The 20,669-nt window shown below is 36.5% G+C and overlaps 1 protein-coding gene across 7 annotated transcripts in view; it reads right to left on the bottom strand.

The window, feature by feature from the left end:
* Positions 1-20,669, bottom strand: part of KCNT2 (potassium sodium-activated channel subfamily T member 2) — a 224,785-nt gene that overhangs the window by 137,706 nt on the left and 66,410 nt on the right. For all 7 annotated transcript variants that reach the window (XM_033099848.1, XM_033099854.1, XM_033099849.1 and 4 more), the window contains exons 2-7: positions 20,043-20,122; positions 17,809-17,908; positions 9,456-9,504; positions 6,928-6,987; positions 4,228-4,302; positions 2,973-3,056 (exon numbers count right to left, since the gene is read on the bottom strand). In XM_033099848.1, the coding sequence (XP_032955739.1) occupies positions 2,973-3,056; positions 4,228-4,302; positions 6,928-6,987; positions 9,456-9,504; positions 17,809-17,908; positions 20,043-20,122 (448 nt within the window). The remainder of the gene's footprint in view (positions 1-2,972; positions 3,057-4,227; positions 4,303-6,927; positions 6,988-9,455; positions 9,505-17,808; positions 17,909-20,042; positions 20,123-20,669) is intronic.

Genomic DNA, 20,669 nt, shown 5'->3' with positions numbered 1-20,669 from the left:
GATATTAAATATTCACGAGTCATTGCATTTATTACTATGCATTACGTTTCAAGTGTCTTGTTCATACTCAATACGTAGACTTAAACTGAATACAGCAGCATATTTTCACATTTGTTTAGTTAAAAATGTACCTTACTACCGCATATTACGCAGCCACTACTGTGGAAAAAGACCACCAAAGCACTAAATTTTAGTTTATTTGCTTCACAAACATCTGTAGAGACTGACACCCCAAAAGCTCTCCAGGGGAAGTATAATGTTTTGTGGAAAACTCTGATTCTAAAAGAATCAGAATATAATGTATTCAGTTCAGTGGAAAGTAATAGTTGTGTCAAAGTACTATCAAATCTGATTCTGTGAATCAGTGAAAATAACGTAAACTATGCCAGGCAATTTATCAAAAAAATTGAATAACCAATGAACAATTTTTTTAAGTTTAATTTCATTAATATTAAAAGAAATGTGAATTCAAGATACACTTTTTTGTTTGCAATTGAAAGCCATTAAAAGAATAATAATGCCCAGTATTGATTAAGATGCAAAAAAAATTAGCATTCACATATGATACTCTTCATGTAACTTGTTATAAATTTCTTGAAGGTAATTTGGTAACATAAGTCACAAATCACAAGTATGTACTTCTTATTTCATGCATTCATTCATTTAACTCAGTAACAACTTCTAAAAATTAACTACATGAAAATCAAAGTTGGAAATCCATATGTATTTATGTTCATCTTTATTACAAAATTGTATTTATTAAATGAACCAATAAATGTTCACTACTATTAAAATAACTAAAATATGCAATACAAAAATAGTTAAATAAATTGATCAAAAGTATGTAATGGACTTAGATGCATTTATTTAAAATGATTTGAAGAAGAATATTTAATGACATAGGAACTTGTCTACTACACACTAGTATATGATAAGACATTCAAGTTATAAAATTGAACATATAATTTAATGTATGATATGTGGGCATGTTTTTCATAGAAAATATTAGAAGGATATAAATTATTGCTAGTATTCTGTGTGGTAAATTTTTGTAGATTTTCACAACTTTGTACTTTCTAGTTTTCAGTTCCTCTCAAATTTTTTATAATAAACTTTTAATAGTCTTAAAATCAGTATAGAATGAGATAACTTCACTAATATAAAAATCGCAGTAAGCTATCATTTTATCTTCTTCCACCACACATCTAACCAGACTATTATGAAACCAAAAAACTAAATTGATTAGAATTTCACCTTTCAGTTCTCACTTTCTTTTGACAGAGATGTTAATGAGCAAAAAAAGAATAAAAATTTAGCAACCAGTGAGAAGAGGAGAAGCAAAACACAGAAGTACAAGGAAAATGTGTGAATTCTACATTAATATTGCAAAGCACTGCTTTTCTGTTCAGTGATTGACTAAAAATTCGTCTCGTTAGGTTATTTTTTTCCAACAACTAGTAACGCAGTTTAGCAAAAAGTCCTGGTTTTTTCTGGTGCATTTTTTTTTTCATTAGCAATTTAGGCAATCTGTTTCGTGAAATCGTTTTGGTTTCTGTTTTTTTGAACAGTTAGGACAGCCCAGTGTTTCTTCAAACCACTGCACAAGCCACATTCTCCCTCACTTTGACATGTACTTTCATGAGACTGCAGTGGTCATTGAACACCAATGTTTAGAAACATTCGTCCGGTTATGAACTCTCAAATGTTATCCAAATATTCCGTCTGGCCAAAACTTTTGTCATAATTTCTGTTTAAAAACCATTTCAGAGGAAAACAAGTTTGCCTCTGCACACATCTAATTTCAATGTAGTATAATTAATAATATTGAGCCTTCACTATGTTGGTACATATGTATAGACATACACGTACATATTTATATACGTATTTATAATAGTAGTCTCACAACAAGTCTGGTATGTAGATATGTGTATTCTCATTTGCAGATGAAGAAATTAGCAAAGAAGTACAATCACGTGGCTTTCCTAGCAGTGCTTAGCGTGCAGTGGACTCCTATCAATATTTGGGGAATAATTGACTAGATAGCAAATGTCTTACAGCTCGTAGATAAGGAATAAAAAAAACCTACTGCAAACAGATTTGGGTGATAAGTATAAATCAGTCCGTCCAGAGTCAGCCTTGAGCAAAATGCAACTAAGGCACACTCTGAAATCTGCATTTCTCACTTCGCACTTCCTTTTGTCCCTCCTAATACCCCGCACAACCCAACCCAACCAAATCTAAAAGGAAGACTTTAAATGAGGGGCTTCCAGGTCCCGTACAGGCTCACACAAAACTGTTGGTAGTCTCACATTCCATTAAAAATCTGTGTAATTTTAATCTGTGTATTTTTAATGGAATGTGAGTCTACCAACAGTTACCTGTTGGACGCCGGGACCTCCTGAATCCTTAAAACCAGGGATCCCCTTCTACAGGTTGCCTTGAAAGGTTATTTGTCTTCAGAAGATTGGCTCATTAGTTGGACCAGTCCAAACAGCACTTAACTTTGGTGTGGTGACATTTAGAAAATCTGAACCATTTTTGTTTACCATTTCCTAGGACTTTACGGAGGTAGTGACTTGGCCACATGGACGTTTTACGTGTTCTCATTCTGATTAGGTTACAAGCAGACTGGTTACTTAAGGTCCATTAACTTAGGCATTTATACAACATATCGCTTAAGTTATTTGACGGCATTTTACCAAAGCTCTTTCATTTTTACAAACATTGAAATAAAACTGCCTATTTACCAAGATACTAAATTCATTTAAAAGAAATTTTGAAATGAACCATTTAGACATTTAATTATAACTAAATAAATTCCGGTGGAGTGAGTTTATATTTTATGGGCAAAAACAGAATGAAAAAGTACGAGACAAAGACCTCAAGTCATCTCCCTTTAATCAGAACACTCAAAGCGAGAAATACTGAGAGTGAAAAATATTTTTGTATTTGTATTTCACATTTATACTTACAATCATATTTTCCAAGGCATGTTTGGCAAGCCAACAGTTTAGAAAGACTGGGACAAACAGATTCCTTAAGGAAGGCCAGAATATCTGAAAAACAAATCAAAGCTAAACTTTTATCTCAAACAAGAAATCATATCCAGCAGATTTAAAAGAGAAGTTATTAAAGACAGTATAATGATTTGAAACATGTGACAAATGCTTTAAATGCCTATTATTAATAAAATGCAAGGAGCAGATGTGATCTTTTCATTCACCGTCTAATTTTTACTTAGAGAAAAATTCTTTGGGAAGTTATTGTAGAAGCAGAAAGAACATAATAAGCTCTCACTGGATGTCACATAGAACTATGCTAATTCTATCATTAAATCTTTTTGTGTGACAGTTTATAATAGACATCGCCTCTTTCTTCTTTACAACTAGAGGGGGAAAGTAGGAGAAAGAAGAGAACGTTTTGCTTTTTATAACGTTGCCACTTACTCTCTTTGGGTTCAAACATTTTAAGTGACATTGGGGAACCATATTTAATTGGAATTATATTTAGTTAGTCATTTAATCTAATTCCAGTTTTTCCTCCAGATAAATCATTCAAATTAAAATAGTTGTCAGAAGTGAGCAACAACTTCAGATATCTACTTATTTTCATAATTTTCCAAATAAAACTGAGAGTTAGACAGCATAATCCCAACAGACATTATTATGAATCTATCAAATACAGATTAAGACCTAATTTTGCAATGGGAATTTGCAGTTGAGCAGAATCTTCATGGAATTCAGAAAGAAGAAAATTGCTGTTTATCTGGCTGTAGGCAACTTTCTTACTAAAGACAGAACTGGACTTAGAAAATGCTGCCATTAAACTAGAGGTAAATATATTCTCAGTATGGGAAACTTTTATACATACTTGGTTGGACTTGGTTTCTTTTTTTTTTTTAATTCCACAATATACACAAGAAATGGAGTAATTTCCAGTCTGTTTAGACATTGTTGACACTTGTTTGACACTTGTTTAAATGGCACCTCTAGAGCATATATTTCTAAGAAGTATTTTGCTATTGTTCTAAATCTTATTAGTTTTCATTTAATTTCACAATCCAGTTATCCATCTGGTTTTACTATTTATTCTTTGACACCATAATTCTAACCAAAGCCTAAATTCATCTATCTGAGCTAATACATGATTTATTAGTATTTAGATTTAAAGACTTGACTTAAGTCTAATGACAAAATTATATTTTTTAAAGATTCTTTTAGGACTTACCGAGATAATGAAGGGAACTGCATTAATTATTTCCAAGATGAAGGGAATTCGTAGAATCTGTTCCCAGATATTTCCCTTCCAAGAAAGAACGCATAAAAATGAAAGTCACTTACACCAAATCCCAAGAAAGAGGGAAAAAGACAGCCCTTAGAACTTCTCTAGCAATAAGGATGCTTACATTAACAGAATACTGAATCATTATATAAAGATGTAGCAGTGCGTTCTAGAGAGTATTTTGTGAACGCAATCATGCTGTCTCAGATTTGTAGTAAGTTCGAGAAGTAAAACAAATGTTACAGTAATCCTTCATATTGCACCTAACACATTTTGATCATATATTATTTCAAAGAAAAGTTCCCAGTAAAAATAAAACCCAGTAACAAAACCTACAGAATCAATGAAAAAGTGACTCAGTCATAGTATGTTTGCTGTACTAATGAGACTCACAAGCCATAAAGCATATTAGCTAGCTCCTAAACACACCACTTGTTAACAGTGTTCACACATATTAACGTTGTTTCTACATTAAGAAAACATAAAGGAAGGGGTGTTGAATCAACTGGATTCTAATCTCCCAACCCACATAGTTAAACAATATTAACCAGGACTGGCTACTAATAATAATAATTCATGGCATCCCAGGCGCAATCAAGATGCGTAGAACTAAGAGTTCTATCAGGGCCTGTTATTACCGAATTGTTAACAGTTTCAAGGTGACATAGGTACATTACATCAAGCACAGGCCCTTCTAACTGTGTAACCCTGTACAGCTGCACAAACTACACACACACACACACACACACACACAACATACACACACACACGAAGGCAAACCTTGATATTCATAGCTCATCACTGAAACTGTCTCGAATGGTGTCCACTGAAAACAAACTCAGAACTCCCTAAAGCAGCTTATTTTCTATGAAGGGAGCTATGAATGAAAAAGCAATTTGAAATCTGGTTCCCTGTCATTTCCGAATATTTTTATAACACTGGCTACGACTTGGGGATTTTTCTTGACTTTCTTGGAGGTCCCAAAGGCCTGAAGCTTGACAGTGATGTCAAATTCCTCCACATCACAAAGCAAGGCTCTAGACTGCCTATTGTCTCTGTGTGCAATTGTTAAATCATAGGTTTCGTCAGCACCGTTCATCTCGCATCTCCAGGCTCCATAGGAAGGGGTGGAAGAGGGAGCAGGGGGAAAAAACGGAAGCAATGAGAACTCATCTGTGGGCAGATGTCCAAGGTGCATAGTGCTGCTGCCGTCACCTGAAGCTAAGTGAGAGGGCTCCAGGGAGTAGTTAGAGAGCTTGGCTCAGACACAGACTATATTCCACTCATGCCTAAGACTTGTAATAATGAGGAGACGGCAGAGCACAGGAAAGAGTGCCGAGAGGCAAGCAAGTCATGATCATGCAGGTTTGAAGACCCAGGTACCTGTTTCCTGGGAACCAGGGATAGACCCTACTGAATAACACCCAGGATCATCTTAAAGGCTTTACCTCACGAAGGCTCAATCTAGGATTAAACTTGTTCTAAATTTAGGATTAAAAAGTAGCCAAAGGAATGTTATCTTCAAAACCCTATGTTTTAAGAAAGTGAGAAAGGAACTGATATGCTAGACAAAGAGTTCCCCAAAAACATAACCTGCATACACTTGTCGATACAGTACGTGCCGAACCTGGCAGCTGAAAAGGAGTGATGGATGTGACAGCCGTTGTGGTGATTTATTTCCTACCCTCCTTCTCCATGCGTCTGTCTTCCCTGATTGCCATATTTTTCTTCCATCAACCACAATATAAGTGTCTCCATCAACAGGAGCCCTTGCTTCTCCTACGTCATGACCCCATACTTAAGGGACGCTTCTTCATGTCTGTGAAGAGGACTGCCACATCTTAATAAACCCCTCTGTCCTGCAACTTCTACGCCCTCATTCTCTGCTGTCTGCATGTCGTGTCTACCTGTCCAGCCACAATCACCTCAGATTCATCATTTCTGCAACCACATCCATTTTTCCATCTATCTCAACCCCAATCTGAATTTTTTTCTTGCTGCAATTTTTCTTAGTTTTACTGCCATGTTCCCAGTCATTCAGATTCTGACCTCCCTCTATGCACCCCTCCCCCCACAATGGGACTTAATTTGCACTTCACCGAAAGTACCTGTTATTCCGCCTTCTATTATTACCGTATACATTTTTGTTCCTGTCTACCCCCATTTCTAGATTGTAAATTCACTGAAAAAGGAACAATGCGCAATTGGGAGCTCTTCATCAGACAGGGGCTCAATGAATATTTGTTACATTTGTAGTAGCCAAACAACGCTTTGCCAAAAAATAAGAGAATTCATTAAAATGATTCCTAATAGACAGGTTTTTGCTCCCTCCACGTTTTTTGTACAGATCAGGAAAAGAGGTTGAGAACAATAAAAAACCAGACCATTCCATTTGATTGGCTCATATAAACATGCGTATAATGCACAAGTTAACCCACAGGAATTAGTGAAGTATTTTGAAGCCACCAAGGAAAACATTACTATATTACTACCGTTTTTTATCACATACTAGAGAGGTCCAAAATAATTAAAGTGGTTTGAGAAGAACTTGCTTTATCCCCAGAGTATGAATTACAAATAGAGGAATGCTAGAAAACACTAGTAATGTGTTCCATCCACAGAAATCTTGTAATGAAAACAGCTTACCTTATAACTGAGATAACCAAGTAGTATTGTTTCAAATAGACTTATCAAGGCCACTAAAACCTAAAATATAAATTGTGCCTTAATGAGAAAATGCAGTAAACTTAAAATAATATATAGTCATGGTTATAATAGTATATACTATTTATAATGTATACTTATATTATATTCATGATTGTGATAATTTATAAAAGTTAATGTATAAATGGATTCACCTATAGATATGTATATATCCGTATGTATTTATGTGATGTATACATATATGACATAGGAGGTTTATGTGCCACTTTAACTTCTATATACAGGTGCCAAGCTGCAGGACGTCCCCGTAGTACAGCTTAGCTTTTGTAATTTCTAATTTTCCTTAATCTTTCCTTCTTTATTATCGTAACTAGAAATGTGGCATTAGAGTAGTCAGGCTGGCTGCAGTTTGTGTGATATGGAAAGAACAGGTCCTTCTGTGTGTATTCCTAATACACGCAATCACACACAACTGCCTCACTGGCAATAACTCCCTGGGCCAGCATCACCACTGCCATCTCCGGTACATTCACCAAAAACAGCAGTTCCCTTCAGACAGAAGAATCCGGGCTTCAAGTTGAGTAACATGGTCCGTCCTATCCCCCCGTCCCCCAAACAGAATGAAACTGCCACAGTTTTGAACACTAAGCACAACGGTCCACTTCAAGATGCTTTCAGATTTTATTTGAATGAACTTCATAAACCAGTTCCCCTTCTGCAGCTGGAAGTACCAGTCCTGCCTCGTCCAAGACAAGCTTCCATCTTTCTCTCTATTCTCTGTCATATGGACAGTGTCCACTGCTGAACTACCAAAAAGCTACGACTGCAACAGAAGAAGTATCTAGAAAGGATACCCACATGTATCCTCTCAGCACTTGAGGAAAGAAGGATGGAATCACAACAAGCAAACATAAGCAAGAATGACTCATGTAGCAAATGCTTTTGTTCTAGGCCTCTGAGGCTAAAGACCATCTCCGTAAGAGAGGGAGATACCCTGGAGTCTTGCATTTTGACTCCTGTTGAAACAAAAACTTGGACCTAAGTGAATTGTAAAACATGAAGACAATAAACAACATATAAATACATGGTGATATAAGTAAAATACGTTCCAAAGTGCATCCACTAGCCATGATACAAAATTGTCATGCTATAGAATTCACATGTCTTAGACTTTCTTCACAGTTCCTATGCCTGCTAATCCCGGTGCTTTGTCCTAGAGGCACATGCGTATTGTGAAATGATCTCTACAACATGTTTGGCATGCGTTACTCAAAATCCTACTTGGAAATGAGTATGATTATTATTTTAAAATATCACTGTAGATAAAAGCTATTGGTATAGATCAACTTCTATTTCAAGGCCATATATGACTATTCATAAAAATACTAACTTACTTTAAATGAGCACCGCACCGGAGGATACTATAGGAATCTAGCTCAGAGATTAAAAGACTGCATTTTAGTGAATGCAGAAATATTTGAAAAGGGGTACTTTAAATTAATGATATTGCAATGAACGTCAGTGGAAAAGAACATAAAACACAGCTTAATTACAACACAGTAGGCAATATCCATACTGAAAACTTGATTTCCTACTTATGATCACAGTGCATACTTAATTGAAATGATTCATTATTATATATAAATAAAATGTACAGACTTCAGAGTCATCATGACTTTAAAAGACAAACCGAACATACGATTTCAAAGTATATTAAAGGTTGTTTATAAACAGTGAGTCATTCCGTGCCTTCCAGATTCAGTCTTGTCAACTCTAAACTTTTATTATGTTAGTAACTCTCAGAAACATTTTCACTTTTGAAAATGAAAAGTATTTGTAGGAGGGAGACAGGAGTCGAGGAGATGAGAACTTTTAAGAAGTTTTGCTGGCATGAAATTGAATAGAAAAAGGAACCAGAATGAGATGCAGAGGGCTCTAGGGAACATGTCAACAATGTAATTCAGACATGCTATTTGTTCTCTCTCCTATTTTCTTACTCTTTCTGCGGGACTTCCTTATTCCAGAGCATACTTGTTGTTTTATTTACAAATCATCCGCCCGGGGAGCAAGCTCTTGCTATTGGTAATCCGAGCCATTCATTCATTTATTCATTTAATGATTAGTTATTGAGATTCTAACGTGTTCCAGACATTGAGGACATAGGCAAAAACGCAACCTGGATATAGGCTTTTGATTAATTTTTCAAGGACTGTATAACAGGAATGCCTAAGGTAGGTTAGGGAACTTGCAGCACCTGAGACACTGGTTTGCTCTGCACCCTCAAAATCTCTCTGCAGGCTAACTCCTCGCAAGGAAATTCTCAAAAGATAGACAGAAGGGCTCAAGCAAACGTGAAGAAGGGAAAAGAAGTGTTAGTCTAAGATGGGCATCAAGATTAATGAAGCAATAAAACAGACATTGTGAAGATCAACAGTTTCTTTCCAATAGTATTTCTCTGGGAAATACGAATACATCCAAAAATATAGGGATACAACAAAATTGTACGTAACCTGGAGGCCCCATAAAGGTACACTTCTGTTCACCCAAATGATATGAGACCTATGAAAAGAATAAGAAGAGGTTAGTTTTTTAAAATGCAGGAAATGCATTCATTTCTCAATTCTGATTGAAGTTGGAAATATTTAAACAATGCAAACATGAAAAGACAATAAAATGTCAAAATTAAAATTAGAAAACCTTCCTATAACCATATGCAGTCTTCTTTTTGCTAATACTCATTTCAGCCTCGTGTTAATAAAAGAACGGATAATGAGCCCTATTTAAAGAGTGATTAAGGCAGGGTAGAAAAACCTCTAACCCTTTCCTAGTCTCCTTCTCCACCGAAAAGTCGATTAAGGGTCTTCTGTAAATTCTCAGATTCGGTTCATTTTAAATCTGTTAATATTTCAGCAATACAAATGCAACAGTAGAAACCATCTGACTAAAGTCAGTAACTCAGATTACAGAGCACATTAGTATTTCAGATTTGGATTTTTATGAAATATTTAACATGCCACCCAAAAGCTTGGCCTTCGACATTATACAGGAGAGGGAGTCTCTCTGTCCGTAAATATGTCGTAACAGTCATTTCATCTTTGATGTTAAAAATTGTCTGCAAAGGACATTCAAAACTTCTAGTGCCCCTGTAGTTATAATGTTCCACTTTTTATACCCTACCCTTACCTATGCTATTTGATGTGCAGTTGATTCAACTGAGAGATGTTCACAGAAGTATACCCAACTCAGGAAAAGATTAAAATAGGTATATTATACTGCCTAGAAAACGCAAATAAAAACCACAAAAGAAAGCAAAACCCACTCACTCTTTAGAGTTATGAAATGAGACCCCTCCCATAAGATATTAAGTGTATTTTTAAATCTTTAAGTCATTTTCTTTTTGGTAAAATGTTATATAATAACAAAGAGCCATAACTGCTTTAAAATTCTTGTTTTAAAAAGAATTATAACACTTTAAAAGACTAGTCAAAGAAACTCAAGTACCCTGTAATTTCAGTGTCACATGTACCTGAGTAACTGACATCTTCACTTGCTCCAAACCAAACCTGTGACCCAATAAAACTGGTCCTGTTAGTTTTTCACATCTCAGTAAATGGCACCAAATTCTCCTGTGTTTGGTTACCTGCAAACTTGGGCATCATCTCAGTTATTTTCCTCTCCTGTATTTGAAATGTGTAACACATGAGTCCCCAAAGCTTTTCGAATCTTCTTCCCGCCAACTCTCTTTTGAATTTATCAACCTCTCTTCATCTCCACTAGCACAAATATCTTGATGGAAACTACCATTTTCTGCACCTTGGAGACTCTTACAAAAGTCTTCCAACGGGAACCCTACACTTCCTTTTGCCTTCTACACCATTCCTCCAAATTGCAAGAATTGGTGTGACTACACCAATTCGTTGTAAACTCGTTTTTGCTCACATTGCCACACTGTATATCAACATTGCACTTTTCAGATAAAAACCAGAACTCTTAACACGCCATTCGTAGACTTCCTCCCCTGTGACACGCTCCCTCCCATCACGGCCCCTCTACCGCACTCGTCCCTCATCCTAGAGCGCTCAGTTCAACCCTCCGCCAGGGAAACCTTCCCTGAGGCTTCCACTTGGCCAAGTAGGCAACTCGTAAGGGATGTCACTCTTTCTACCTCTCCTGCCACTCATCTCGGTTGTATCTTTATATTTATTTGAAAATGTATTTCTTTACTAGATGTCTCCTCACTAAACTGCAAGTTCCACAAAATGGACTAGTGTGTCTGTTTCACTCACTATTGAAATCCCAGTGTGTTTCTGAGTGCAGGGGGACAGTAGGCTAGGCATCAATATAAGCAAATGGAAGGGGCCAGTAAAGGCAGAAACATGGGAATGAGTTAAGCAACACCCCTTTGCAAAGCAAACCTCATATTCTCAGTGACGTTGGGGAAATCAGACCAAAACCCGGTATGTAAAGGGTAGAGGGATAAATACAGTCTTTGTAAGTAGAAAAGTAGTATGCTACAAAAACTACTAAATAGTAAAGAGCATGACAATATGTGCAAAATTATAAATGAATTACTAAAAGTAAGTTTGTCAGCACTTTCAGAGAAAATTGGTAATTTTTACTTCATGGATTTTCTAAAAGCTAGTTATATCAACACACAGGTATTGTGTTTGGTCTGGGGTGTTGTTTTCAGAGTTCTTGAAATATCAGCATATTTAAATTGAAATAAGACCATGGAGAAGAGATGTTTTTTTTGAACAAGGCTATGTGATGTGGAATAGGTTTCATAACTCTTAAAAGACATTTCTACAAACTTCAAATATATAAATTTCAATGTGAAGTGAGATCTCCTATGGAAAGTCCCCTTTTCACCCATTTACTACTAAGCCCTAAATTGGATAAATACATAGAAGGAAACTGTATAAATTGTAATAAAAAGCTAGTGCCCAAACTCGCCTTCAGAAAATGGATTTATCATGGAAAAAGAATTTGGGATCTGTTTTGCACGTTCCTAGTTAATGACCAAAACAAATGAGGGTGAAACTGAAGCTGGAAGCCAGACCATAATTGCAAATGAAGCTTCAATCCCACAGGCAAAAAGCACTAGGAGGAAAGAAAACCTTACATGGATATTTATTGCCACATTATTTATATCAGGAAAGTGACTGGAATCTACCTGAATACCTAGCAACAAAAGAAAGAAAATAGCCTCATCAACAACAGCAAAAAAATACCACATGTGAGAAAAAACATAAAATACATATAGATAGGACAATACTACATACATTGATAAAAACAGTGTATGTAATATTGTCCTGCCTATATCAGTATGAGTGTGTTATATATATGTGTGCATATAGAGAGAGAATTTGCAAAAGACTGGTCCTCAAAAAGCATTTTTCTATACGTGTTGAGCTTTTAAGTAATTTTTACTTTCTTGTTCTTGCCTTATGCATTTGTATTGTAATAATCATAAACCATTTACTAAAAAATTAAAAATAAATTTCACTTTTTTGAATTATAAAAACATAAAAATGAAAAACACAAAAGCAGACATACACTAAAATTTGTATCATTAGTTTTTTCTGACTTAAGCTAGGAGTATAGTCAGAACTCACATTTGAAGCAGCATTATTAGGAGAACTGGAAGAGCCATATCAAACAACGAGAATCACAGCAGAAGTAAAACATGTGAAGTTAATGACATGTAGCCTCAGCCACTTTTAACAACAAACTTATTTATGGCCTCTCCTCCGGCTGAGAAAAGAGCTGCTGAAAATGTCAAATCAGCTTCAGCAGCTGAGATGGAGGTCAGTGGGTGAATATGTCAGCCAGAAGAATAAAACATTTGGTAAACACATGGAAGTAATAGGGTCAGCATGTAGGGCAGAATGCACGGGGAAAGGACATTTGAGTCGCAAACTCCAGATAAACTCAGATTGATAGCTCTCTAAAACAAAGCAAAACAAATGCAACCTTGTATTGTATTAACCAAAGTGTAATATCCAAAATCCGGGATGTAAGTCATCAAACTCTCCTAACCATAACAAATACTGAGAACTGTGAGCCCTTGGTGTGTACTGGGCTCACATTTCAAGGACACACCAAGTGGAGTATGTGTGCAAAACCAAGGTGACCGGGATACCGAAGCATACTGGACTTTTGACACTATGTTAGGAAGATGTTTCAATAACTGAATCCCTTTAAAACACTGGGCATACTTCATACCAAGCTAGACAAGCAAGTGTCAGGGTGCTGTGCAGAGGGCTAAGTGCTGACTGTTCTCGAGGATGAACTTTGAGGGTCTTTCAATCACACATAGGTCGGCTGAGGCAGAGAGGCTTTCAATGCACAGTCATTGGCCTTTTCTGGTGTCGAGTTAAGTGTACACAGCCGCTCTCCAGCCAAAGGCTACGTGTCCCAGCCTTTGTGTGAAGGTATGAGGGTGAACTGAAGCTCACTTGGGATCTGATATGGAATACAAGTGGAAGGGAGGCGACATCTGTTGACCAATAATTTTAAGTGTCTGTCTCCTGTCTATGCTCTGTACCTTTCTGAAAGTTGACTGCAAAGTATATTTCAATCTTAGGCCAACACACAGCCACGAAATGAAAATGGCTTGCATATATAATACTGTAGTTACCATGTTATTGTGTGTGTGTGTGTGTGTGTGTGTGTGTGTGTATCACTATATGGAGAAAAGGTCTAGGAAACTGACTAGGGACACCAGCATTAGATTCTGGTAAACAAACATACAAACCAGGATACAAAAAAAAAAAAAAAAATATATATATATATATATATATATATAATTACAGTTGGCATTCAACATTATTCTACTTCAGCTTCAGGTGTACAGCACAGTGGTCAGGCATCTACACAGTCTATGCAGTGGTCCCCCTGATAAGTCCAGTGCCCATCTGACACCCTACATAATCTTTACAATATTATTGACTATATTCCCCATACTGTATTTCACGAACCCATAGCTATACTGTGACTACCATTGTGTACTTTGTAATCCCTTTAGTTTCTTCCCCGTCCCTTCCCTGCTCCCATCTAGCAACCATTAGTTTTTTCTGCTATATCTCAGAGTCTATTTTTGTTTTGTTTGCTCATTTGTTCTGCTCTTTAGATTGCACATATAAGTGAGATCATATGGTATGTTTCTTTCTCCATCTGACTTATTTCACTTAGCATAATGTTCTCTAGGTCCATCCATGTTATTGCAAATGGTAAGATATCATTCTTTTTTATGGCCTAGTAATACTCCGTTTTATAAATGTACCACAATTTCTTTATCCAGTCGTCTATTGATGGGCATTTTGGTTGTTTCCATATCTTGGCTATTGTGAATAGCGCTGCAATAAACATAGGGGTGCATATATTATTTTGGATTAGTGTTTTGGATTTCTTTGGATAAATACCCAGGAGAGGAATTGCTGGTTCATAATTCCATCTTTAATTTTTTGAGGAACCTTCACACTATTTTCCACAGTGGCTGCACCAATCTGCAATCCCACCAGTAGTGCACGAGGGCTCCCTTTTCTCCACAGCTTCGCCAACACTTGTTGTTTGTTGGGTACTGTTTTAATCTCTACTGTGACCAACATACATGATTGAAGAAAACGTCTATATAACACTCATTGCTGTTGGTCATCAAACATTTAAAAGATGTCAAAATTTTATTTCTTCTTTTAGTAGTTGTTACTCTAAAGAAGAAATAATCTTTGAAATTTGTATGTTACCCGAATGCACGTATTGCTATGTTAGACACTGATTTTAAATGCAAACCCAAATAGCACAAAATATAAGCACATTTATGTGTCTGTCACTTTGATGTGAATAACTAGTAATCACTCAACAATTTTAAAGTGGAAAAGGATGCAAGAGTTTTGACACATGGTAAAGAGCTAAGCACCAGGAAGCATGAGTCACGACTGATGGGTCATCTCTCGATGAAATTCATAAACTACACACTGGGGGTGTAGTTTCCTTTGCTAATGCCCCTAAATCACTGACTGCAAACTGTGTGTACATCTGAGTTTGTCATTTGTGCCATTTCATACATTAACAATAAAATTCCTTTCATAGCCTTCAATCTGTCCATGTTTGCAACATTTTCATAACAGTTTTGACTCCTGAAGGGACTTAAAAATAAAGCAAAGCAGCACAAAATATCTGCAGCTTTATTATGTCAGAAGCTCTAATTAAATAAATCTCCTTGTTGAATTAAGCTCATTATTTTAAAAGACAGCCTGTGCCCATAAAGACCACTTCTGTTTTTCATTAACCACAACTGCGTGGACAATGGGAGCTAAACAGGTCATTGTATTCAAAATGGAGCCATGAGTTATTGTGGCTGTTGGCTAATTGCAGTAATCTGATTTTCCAAATGTATATCCTCTGTAATTATGGCTGAATATTCTTAGTAATATGGCATAGAAGTTAATTGTAGGAAACTTTGTTCCTCTTAATGTTTTCCAATAATACAATTTCACTCTGCTGTCACCCGCCAATGCCCTTTTACCCTTCAAAGGAATCTCTCATGACCTCAGCTTATGATTTTCAGGTGTCTTGAATGTACATGTTATTGGTAAATCTCCAAGTTTTTAAAACAATTCTGATATGTTTTTAGAAGGATTTGTAAAGTGAACCATTTTTTATAACACCTAGGCAAAAAATGTAGTAAGTGGACTATCCGTGGGCATGACTAGGTCGTTAGTCATCTCGAGGGGACAACGCCATCGAGAGTACTGTTGGGCATAACTCCAATCATTCAGGAACATTCCATGACCCACCGAGTCCTGTGCTAAGTCTGAGAGCTAGAGGCAGATGTCGAGTGGCCTTTGCCCTTGGGGAGGTATAGAGAGAACAGAGCAATCATTACAGCTGACCCTTGACCTACACCCTTTTGGACTGTGCGGGTCCATTTTGTTTTCAATGAATACTGGAAATGTATTTTCTCTTCCTTATAATCTTCTTAGTAACATTTTCTTTAGCTTTATTGTCAGAATACAGTATAAAACACATAGAGCATAGAAAATATGTGTTAATCAGCTGTTTACGTCATAGGTAAGTCTTCCAGTCAACAGTAGGCTGTTAGTAGTTAAGTTTTGGGGGAGTCACAAGTTATACATGGACTATGCAGGGGTGGGGGTCAGTGCCCCTAACCCCTCTGTTATTCAGGGATGAATTGTAGTAAAAGCAATGTCAATGTGTTAAGTGTGTGACAGAAGTTTTTAGGGGGTGCTCCCAGAATACCCAAAAGCCACTCCCAACCCAGAGTGGCACTGGGCTACAGGTCATGACGTCAGGTAAGAATTTCAGATTAACTGTTATCCCAAAAATGGCTCTCCTGAAGGTCTCGGTGTCCTAAAGCTAGTTCAAGAAAAATTGTGGGTAATGAGGGGCAGAGGTGGAAGACAGAGGTCCTAGATGAGGGAGCAAAACACTGAGTGGCTTGGAGACAGTGGAGAGCACAGTCTGTACGCCCTGCTTCACGGACGTCAGCATGGCTGCAGTAGGTGGCTGGGGAGGTAAGGGAAGCCAAGGTCAGATTATAAAGGGCTTTCATGCACTCACTGAGTCACTCACTCATTTAATGAATAACTACTGAGTGCCCAGTGTGTGCCAGGCTCTAAGGATTTCCACAGTCGATGCCCCATGGAAAAGCCAGTGCACACCGCATGGAATACACAAAATAAACAAGTAAAATAGGTGTAACATGTAAAAGAGAGAAAGGCAATAGCAAATTAGAAGGGAAAAGGTAAAAAAAAAGTATTCAAGAGAGTCTTGTGAGGAGATTACAGTTTTAAACAGGATGTTTGGGGAAGGCTTCACCGAAAGAGTATTTTGAGTAAAGATCTGAGGAAGTGTGCCTTCTGTGATCTGCTTGGAAGAGAATTCCAGCGGGAAGGGCAGGTGTGAAGGCCCTGAGCCAGCCCTATGTCTGGTTCGGATCCGGGAACAGAGGAGAGGCCAGTGTGACTGCAGCAGAATGGGTGAGGGAAGCACCAGTTCATTGAAACGCATACGGCGTCCTCACTTTCCTCATTTCACTTTGGTGGTTTTTAATTTTTTTGAATTTTCTGAGGGCAAACCTCCACATGAAAAAATAATTATACAGAGGTTATCGATGAAATTTGTCTTCTGCTTTGAAATTATTTTAAACGTCATAGGCTGGACAGGGGCCTGGGGTGATAACGAGATAAAAAATTATCCGTGACGTTGCACACCCTGTCCCCTACCCTACTGCTTCTAGCCACGGATCGAGCGTAAAAAGGAAAGACCATAAACACACAGCAAGGCAACTTAATAAAAGCAACACGATAATGAGTCAAAAAAATCAGTCAAATCAGTAAGTCATTTAGCTCAAAGAAGGTCAAGAACTACACGATGTAGCTTTGAGACCTGACATAATCAGGTAGCAAAGTAAATGTTGGAGTGTTTCTACTCCAGGTTACCAAATAGAGTAACTGAAAAGACTTTCAAAGCTAGAATACAGTCGAGTAAGCCTTTTTGGGAATATAAGTAAATAAAGAACAGAAACTAATTGGGTGTTTAAAGAGGCTGACCCATACTAAACAATGACTTAGAGTATTGTGATTAGCAATAAAAACTGTTAAGAGTAGGTGTCCAGTATTAGCATTAGGGGCATAGGAAAAAAATACAAGAAGAGATGTTTAAAGAGAACCAACGTAAAAGGATTATATTCACTTATTACCTGACAGACAGATGAATTTAATTGCAACAAACACCAAAATGTCCTTGGAAAAAATTAATTCTATGTAACAACCCTTAAAATTATAATGCAATTCAAAGTAATCAGAGAATATTGTTGAGGGTCAGATAAAAATACCTTACCATTCATCGCCTTGTGAAGGGTTTTCTAGTAGAACTCGGATTATGTATAATAAGCAGCTTAATAATTTGAGAGAAAAATTGAACAGACGTATTCTTAGACCTTTAAACAAATAACAGAAATTTGATTTTTATTTGACCTTAGTTCACAAAAGACTAGAAAGAATTGTCAAAAATAACAACTTTAAGTACAGCACTTCATTTTTATTCAGAAACTATAACACCATACTTGTTTAAACTCTCTGAAGTTCTACGTAGCTGAATTTTAATTAGCTGAATATTGAAACAAAAAGTGAGATTGACAAAATTCATGGACTACAAATTACAAGCCACAAAAATCATGCTTAATCAAGATTGGTTCAAATCTGCTTAGAAGTTGAAGCGTTTTATATATCCTTGAATCTGGGAAGAAATCTTAGCTAGCTAGAAAATCTAGCTGCTTACAAATTCACAGGATAAGTTATAAATCTTGTGCCTTCAGAATATCTTGTGGAGTTAATTATAAAACATTACAATTATGTATATAATTATATATTATTCTTTTAAGTAGTAATTATATAATTAGAGCTAAATCATAGTAGCATATGATAAGAAATACACACGCACTTTTTTTTTTGAACCTTTTTATTTTAGGTTAAATACCAATAAACTTAAATTTTTCCTGGGAAATAAGGCTGCCATGTACCGTCAGAACTGAGTAGGTCACACTTATACAGCCTGTAATACTTAATAATGATGAAGAAAAGCAATTCAGATTAAGCAAAATATGCTTAAAATCTGATGACTAGAAGCATTTCCTGTCCTGCAGTTATCAGGTAGTATCTGATTCATGCATTATGAATACAACTTTGAGAAAGGCCTCCCTATAATGAATACTTAATAAAATCTGGAAATGAAACGTCATTTTTTTTGCTCTGTTCTATGTGAGTTGTACTTGAGATGACATTTAACAGTAAAAGGCTAATGATTATTAATTGTGCAAATTTTCCTAGGCCATTCTATTGCAATGCTAGGTACACACATTTTATGGGTTAGCTTCTTTATAAAGACGTTTAAATTATTAATGAAATTGTCCTGGTTTTATAGAATTTGCCTCCCCAGTGACTACTTAGTCAAAGCTGGCTGCTGGTGAAATAGTCAAATAACGCGTTTATCTTTTCTGGCCTGGAGAGATAGTATTAAAAATCAAGCCGGCCTACTCAGATGCTGTGGCCCCTTGATGTGATATCTATTGGTGGGGCTGTGTTGGAAATTCTCAACAACCAGGTTAGAGGCATTAGTTCTTTGAGCCTTAGCCTTGAAGCTAACCTACCTTTAAGAGTTGCTAACGAGTGTGCCTCAAATATTGAAATATTCCCTATAGTCAGTATTTGGGTAATTTCTCACACATCAGGTGTTTCTCTTTGAACCCTACAGAGGCACAAATTACTTAAGATCACCCCAAGAGGATTCAGGGGTCAAAATTCAGAAAGAGCAGTGGCTACCCTAATCTAATACAAAACCTCTCCGTGTTGGCATTTGAAGGATAATCATGAAAAATTGTATATTGGCTCCTTATATATGGCTTTTAAAAACACATGGCATTACGGGGAGGCAACAGGGATTACTAACGTGTCAACCTCGAGCAGGCACAGGAGGTCAGAGACTGCCCATTTCATGTCCTCTTGAAGTTCCAGTGTTTCCCAAATTTGTCTGATGGTAAGACTCACGGGGATGTTAAACTGTGAGCTTAGCCCTACACGTCCTGGTTCAAAATCGCCAGAGAAGAGTGCTAGCAATCCGGACATTTCAGAACACCCTAAATGTTTCTTGTACATAGGCACTATTGGGAAACACTGAACTCTTCTCCACAAAATTAGACAGTTATTCCCCATAGAGGTCAGTCAGAATCACTGGAACCTTCGCAGATTAAGCTATAGGTGGCCCTCACAGTTAAAATATGAGAACCCCTCATTTAAATTATTTTCCTGAATGTTTCTACTGATCCAGATGGCCCACTCAGAAGTCTACTTATTGGTGTGGGACTTGGAGAAGTAAAGATATTCAAGAAACCTTAATGCCACCAGATGTAAAATCTATAGTTTTCTAAAATTTTGCTGCCTGGCAAACGAGATTGTCAATTGTATTTCTCTCCATAAACGATATGTTGCAAAAAGATTGCACAGCTGGAGACTTTTGAGAGAAACATACCTACAAACACATGGCACATAGACAGGGGAATAAAATGCACAACTTACTTGATCTCTGGTTTTTAATAAAAAATAATTTTAGTCTCTCTTTAAATGTGTTCTCATTCATATAGAATTCAACTTGTACCCTGCAAACAGAAAATAAAAACATAATTAATCTGAACACTAATATATAAGAAAATAAAAATAAATTATTTGATTTAATGCATTCTATACCTTGAGTGACACCAAAAAAAAATAAAATAAGAATTGAGTAAAATACTGATTTTTTTTTTTTTTTGAAAAGAGGCAGTTACTTTTAATTGTAGTGATATAGTCAGTTCAAATATCATATGTAGCTAATGGATGTAAAGAGTGGTATGGATGACTTCAAGCAACAATAATGCAAAAGTCCTTAATATGTGTCTGCGATAATTTTAAATCAGTGTTTCTCCAGTTTTTGCCCACATCATAAGAATCAAGTGGATGCTTGAAAAACTCAGTTCTAGCAACACCACCCCAGACGGACTGTATCAGAATCTTAAGGGACTAACCCTGAAAACCTACTGGTAACAAGCTCTTCACCTTGACTCTATTTGTGTCATCACATTATAGGACACTTTACCTTCTTATTTATTTATTTAGGCTCATATTAAAATACGCATGGGTCAGCAAAGGAGTGCAAACATTAAATTA

The sequence above is a fragment of the Rhinolophus ferrumequinum genome, chromosome 27 (assembly GCF_004115265.2).
Source record: "Rhinolophus ferrumequinum isolate MPI-CBG mRhiFer1 chromosome 27, mRhiFer1_v1.p, whole genome shotgun sequence".
In the NCBI taxonomy this organism is placed as follows: domain Eukaryota; kingdom Metazoa; phylum Chordata; class Mammalia; order Chiroptera; family Rhinolophidae; genus Rhinolophus; species Rhinolophus ferrumequinum.
Note: the sequence above shows the minus strand (reverse complement) of the source record. Positions and strands in the feature narration are given on the sequence as shown.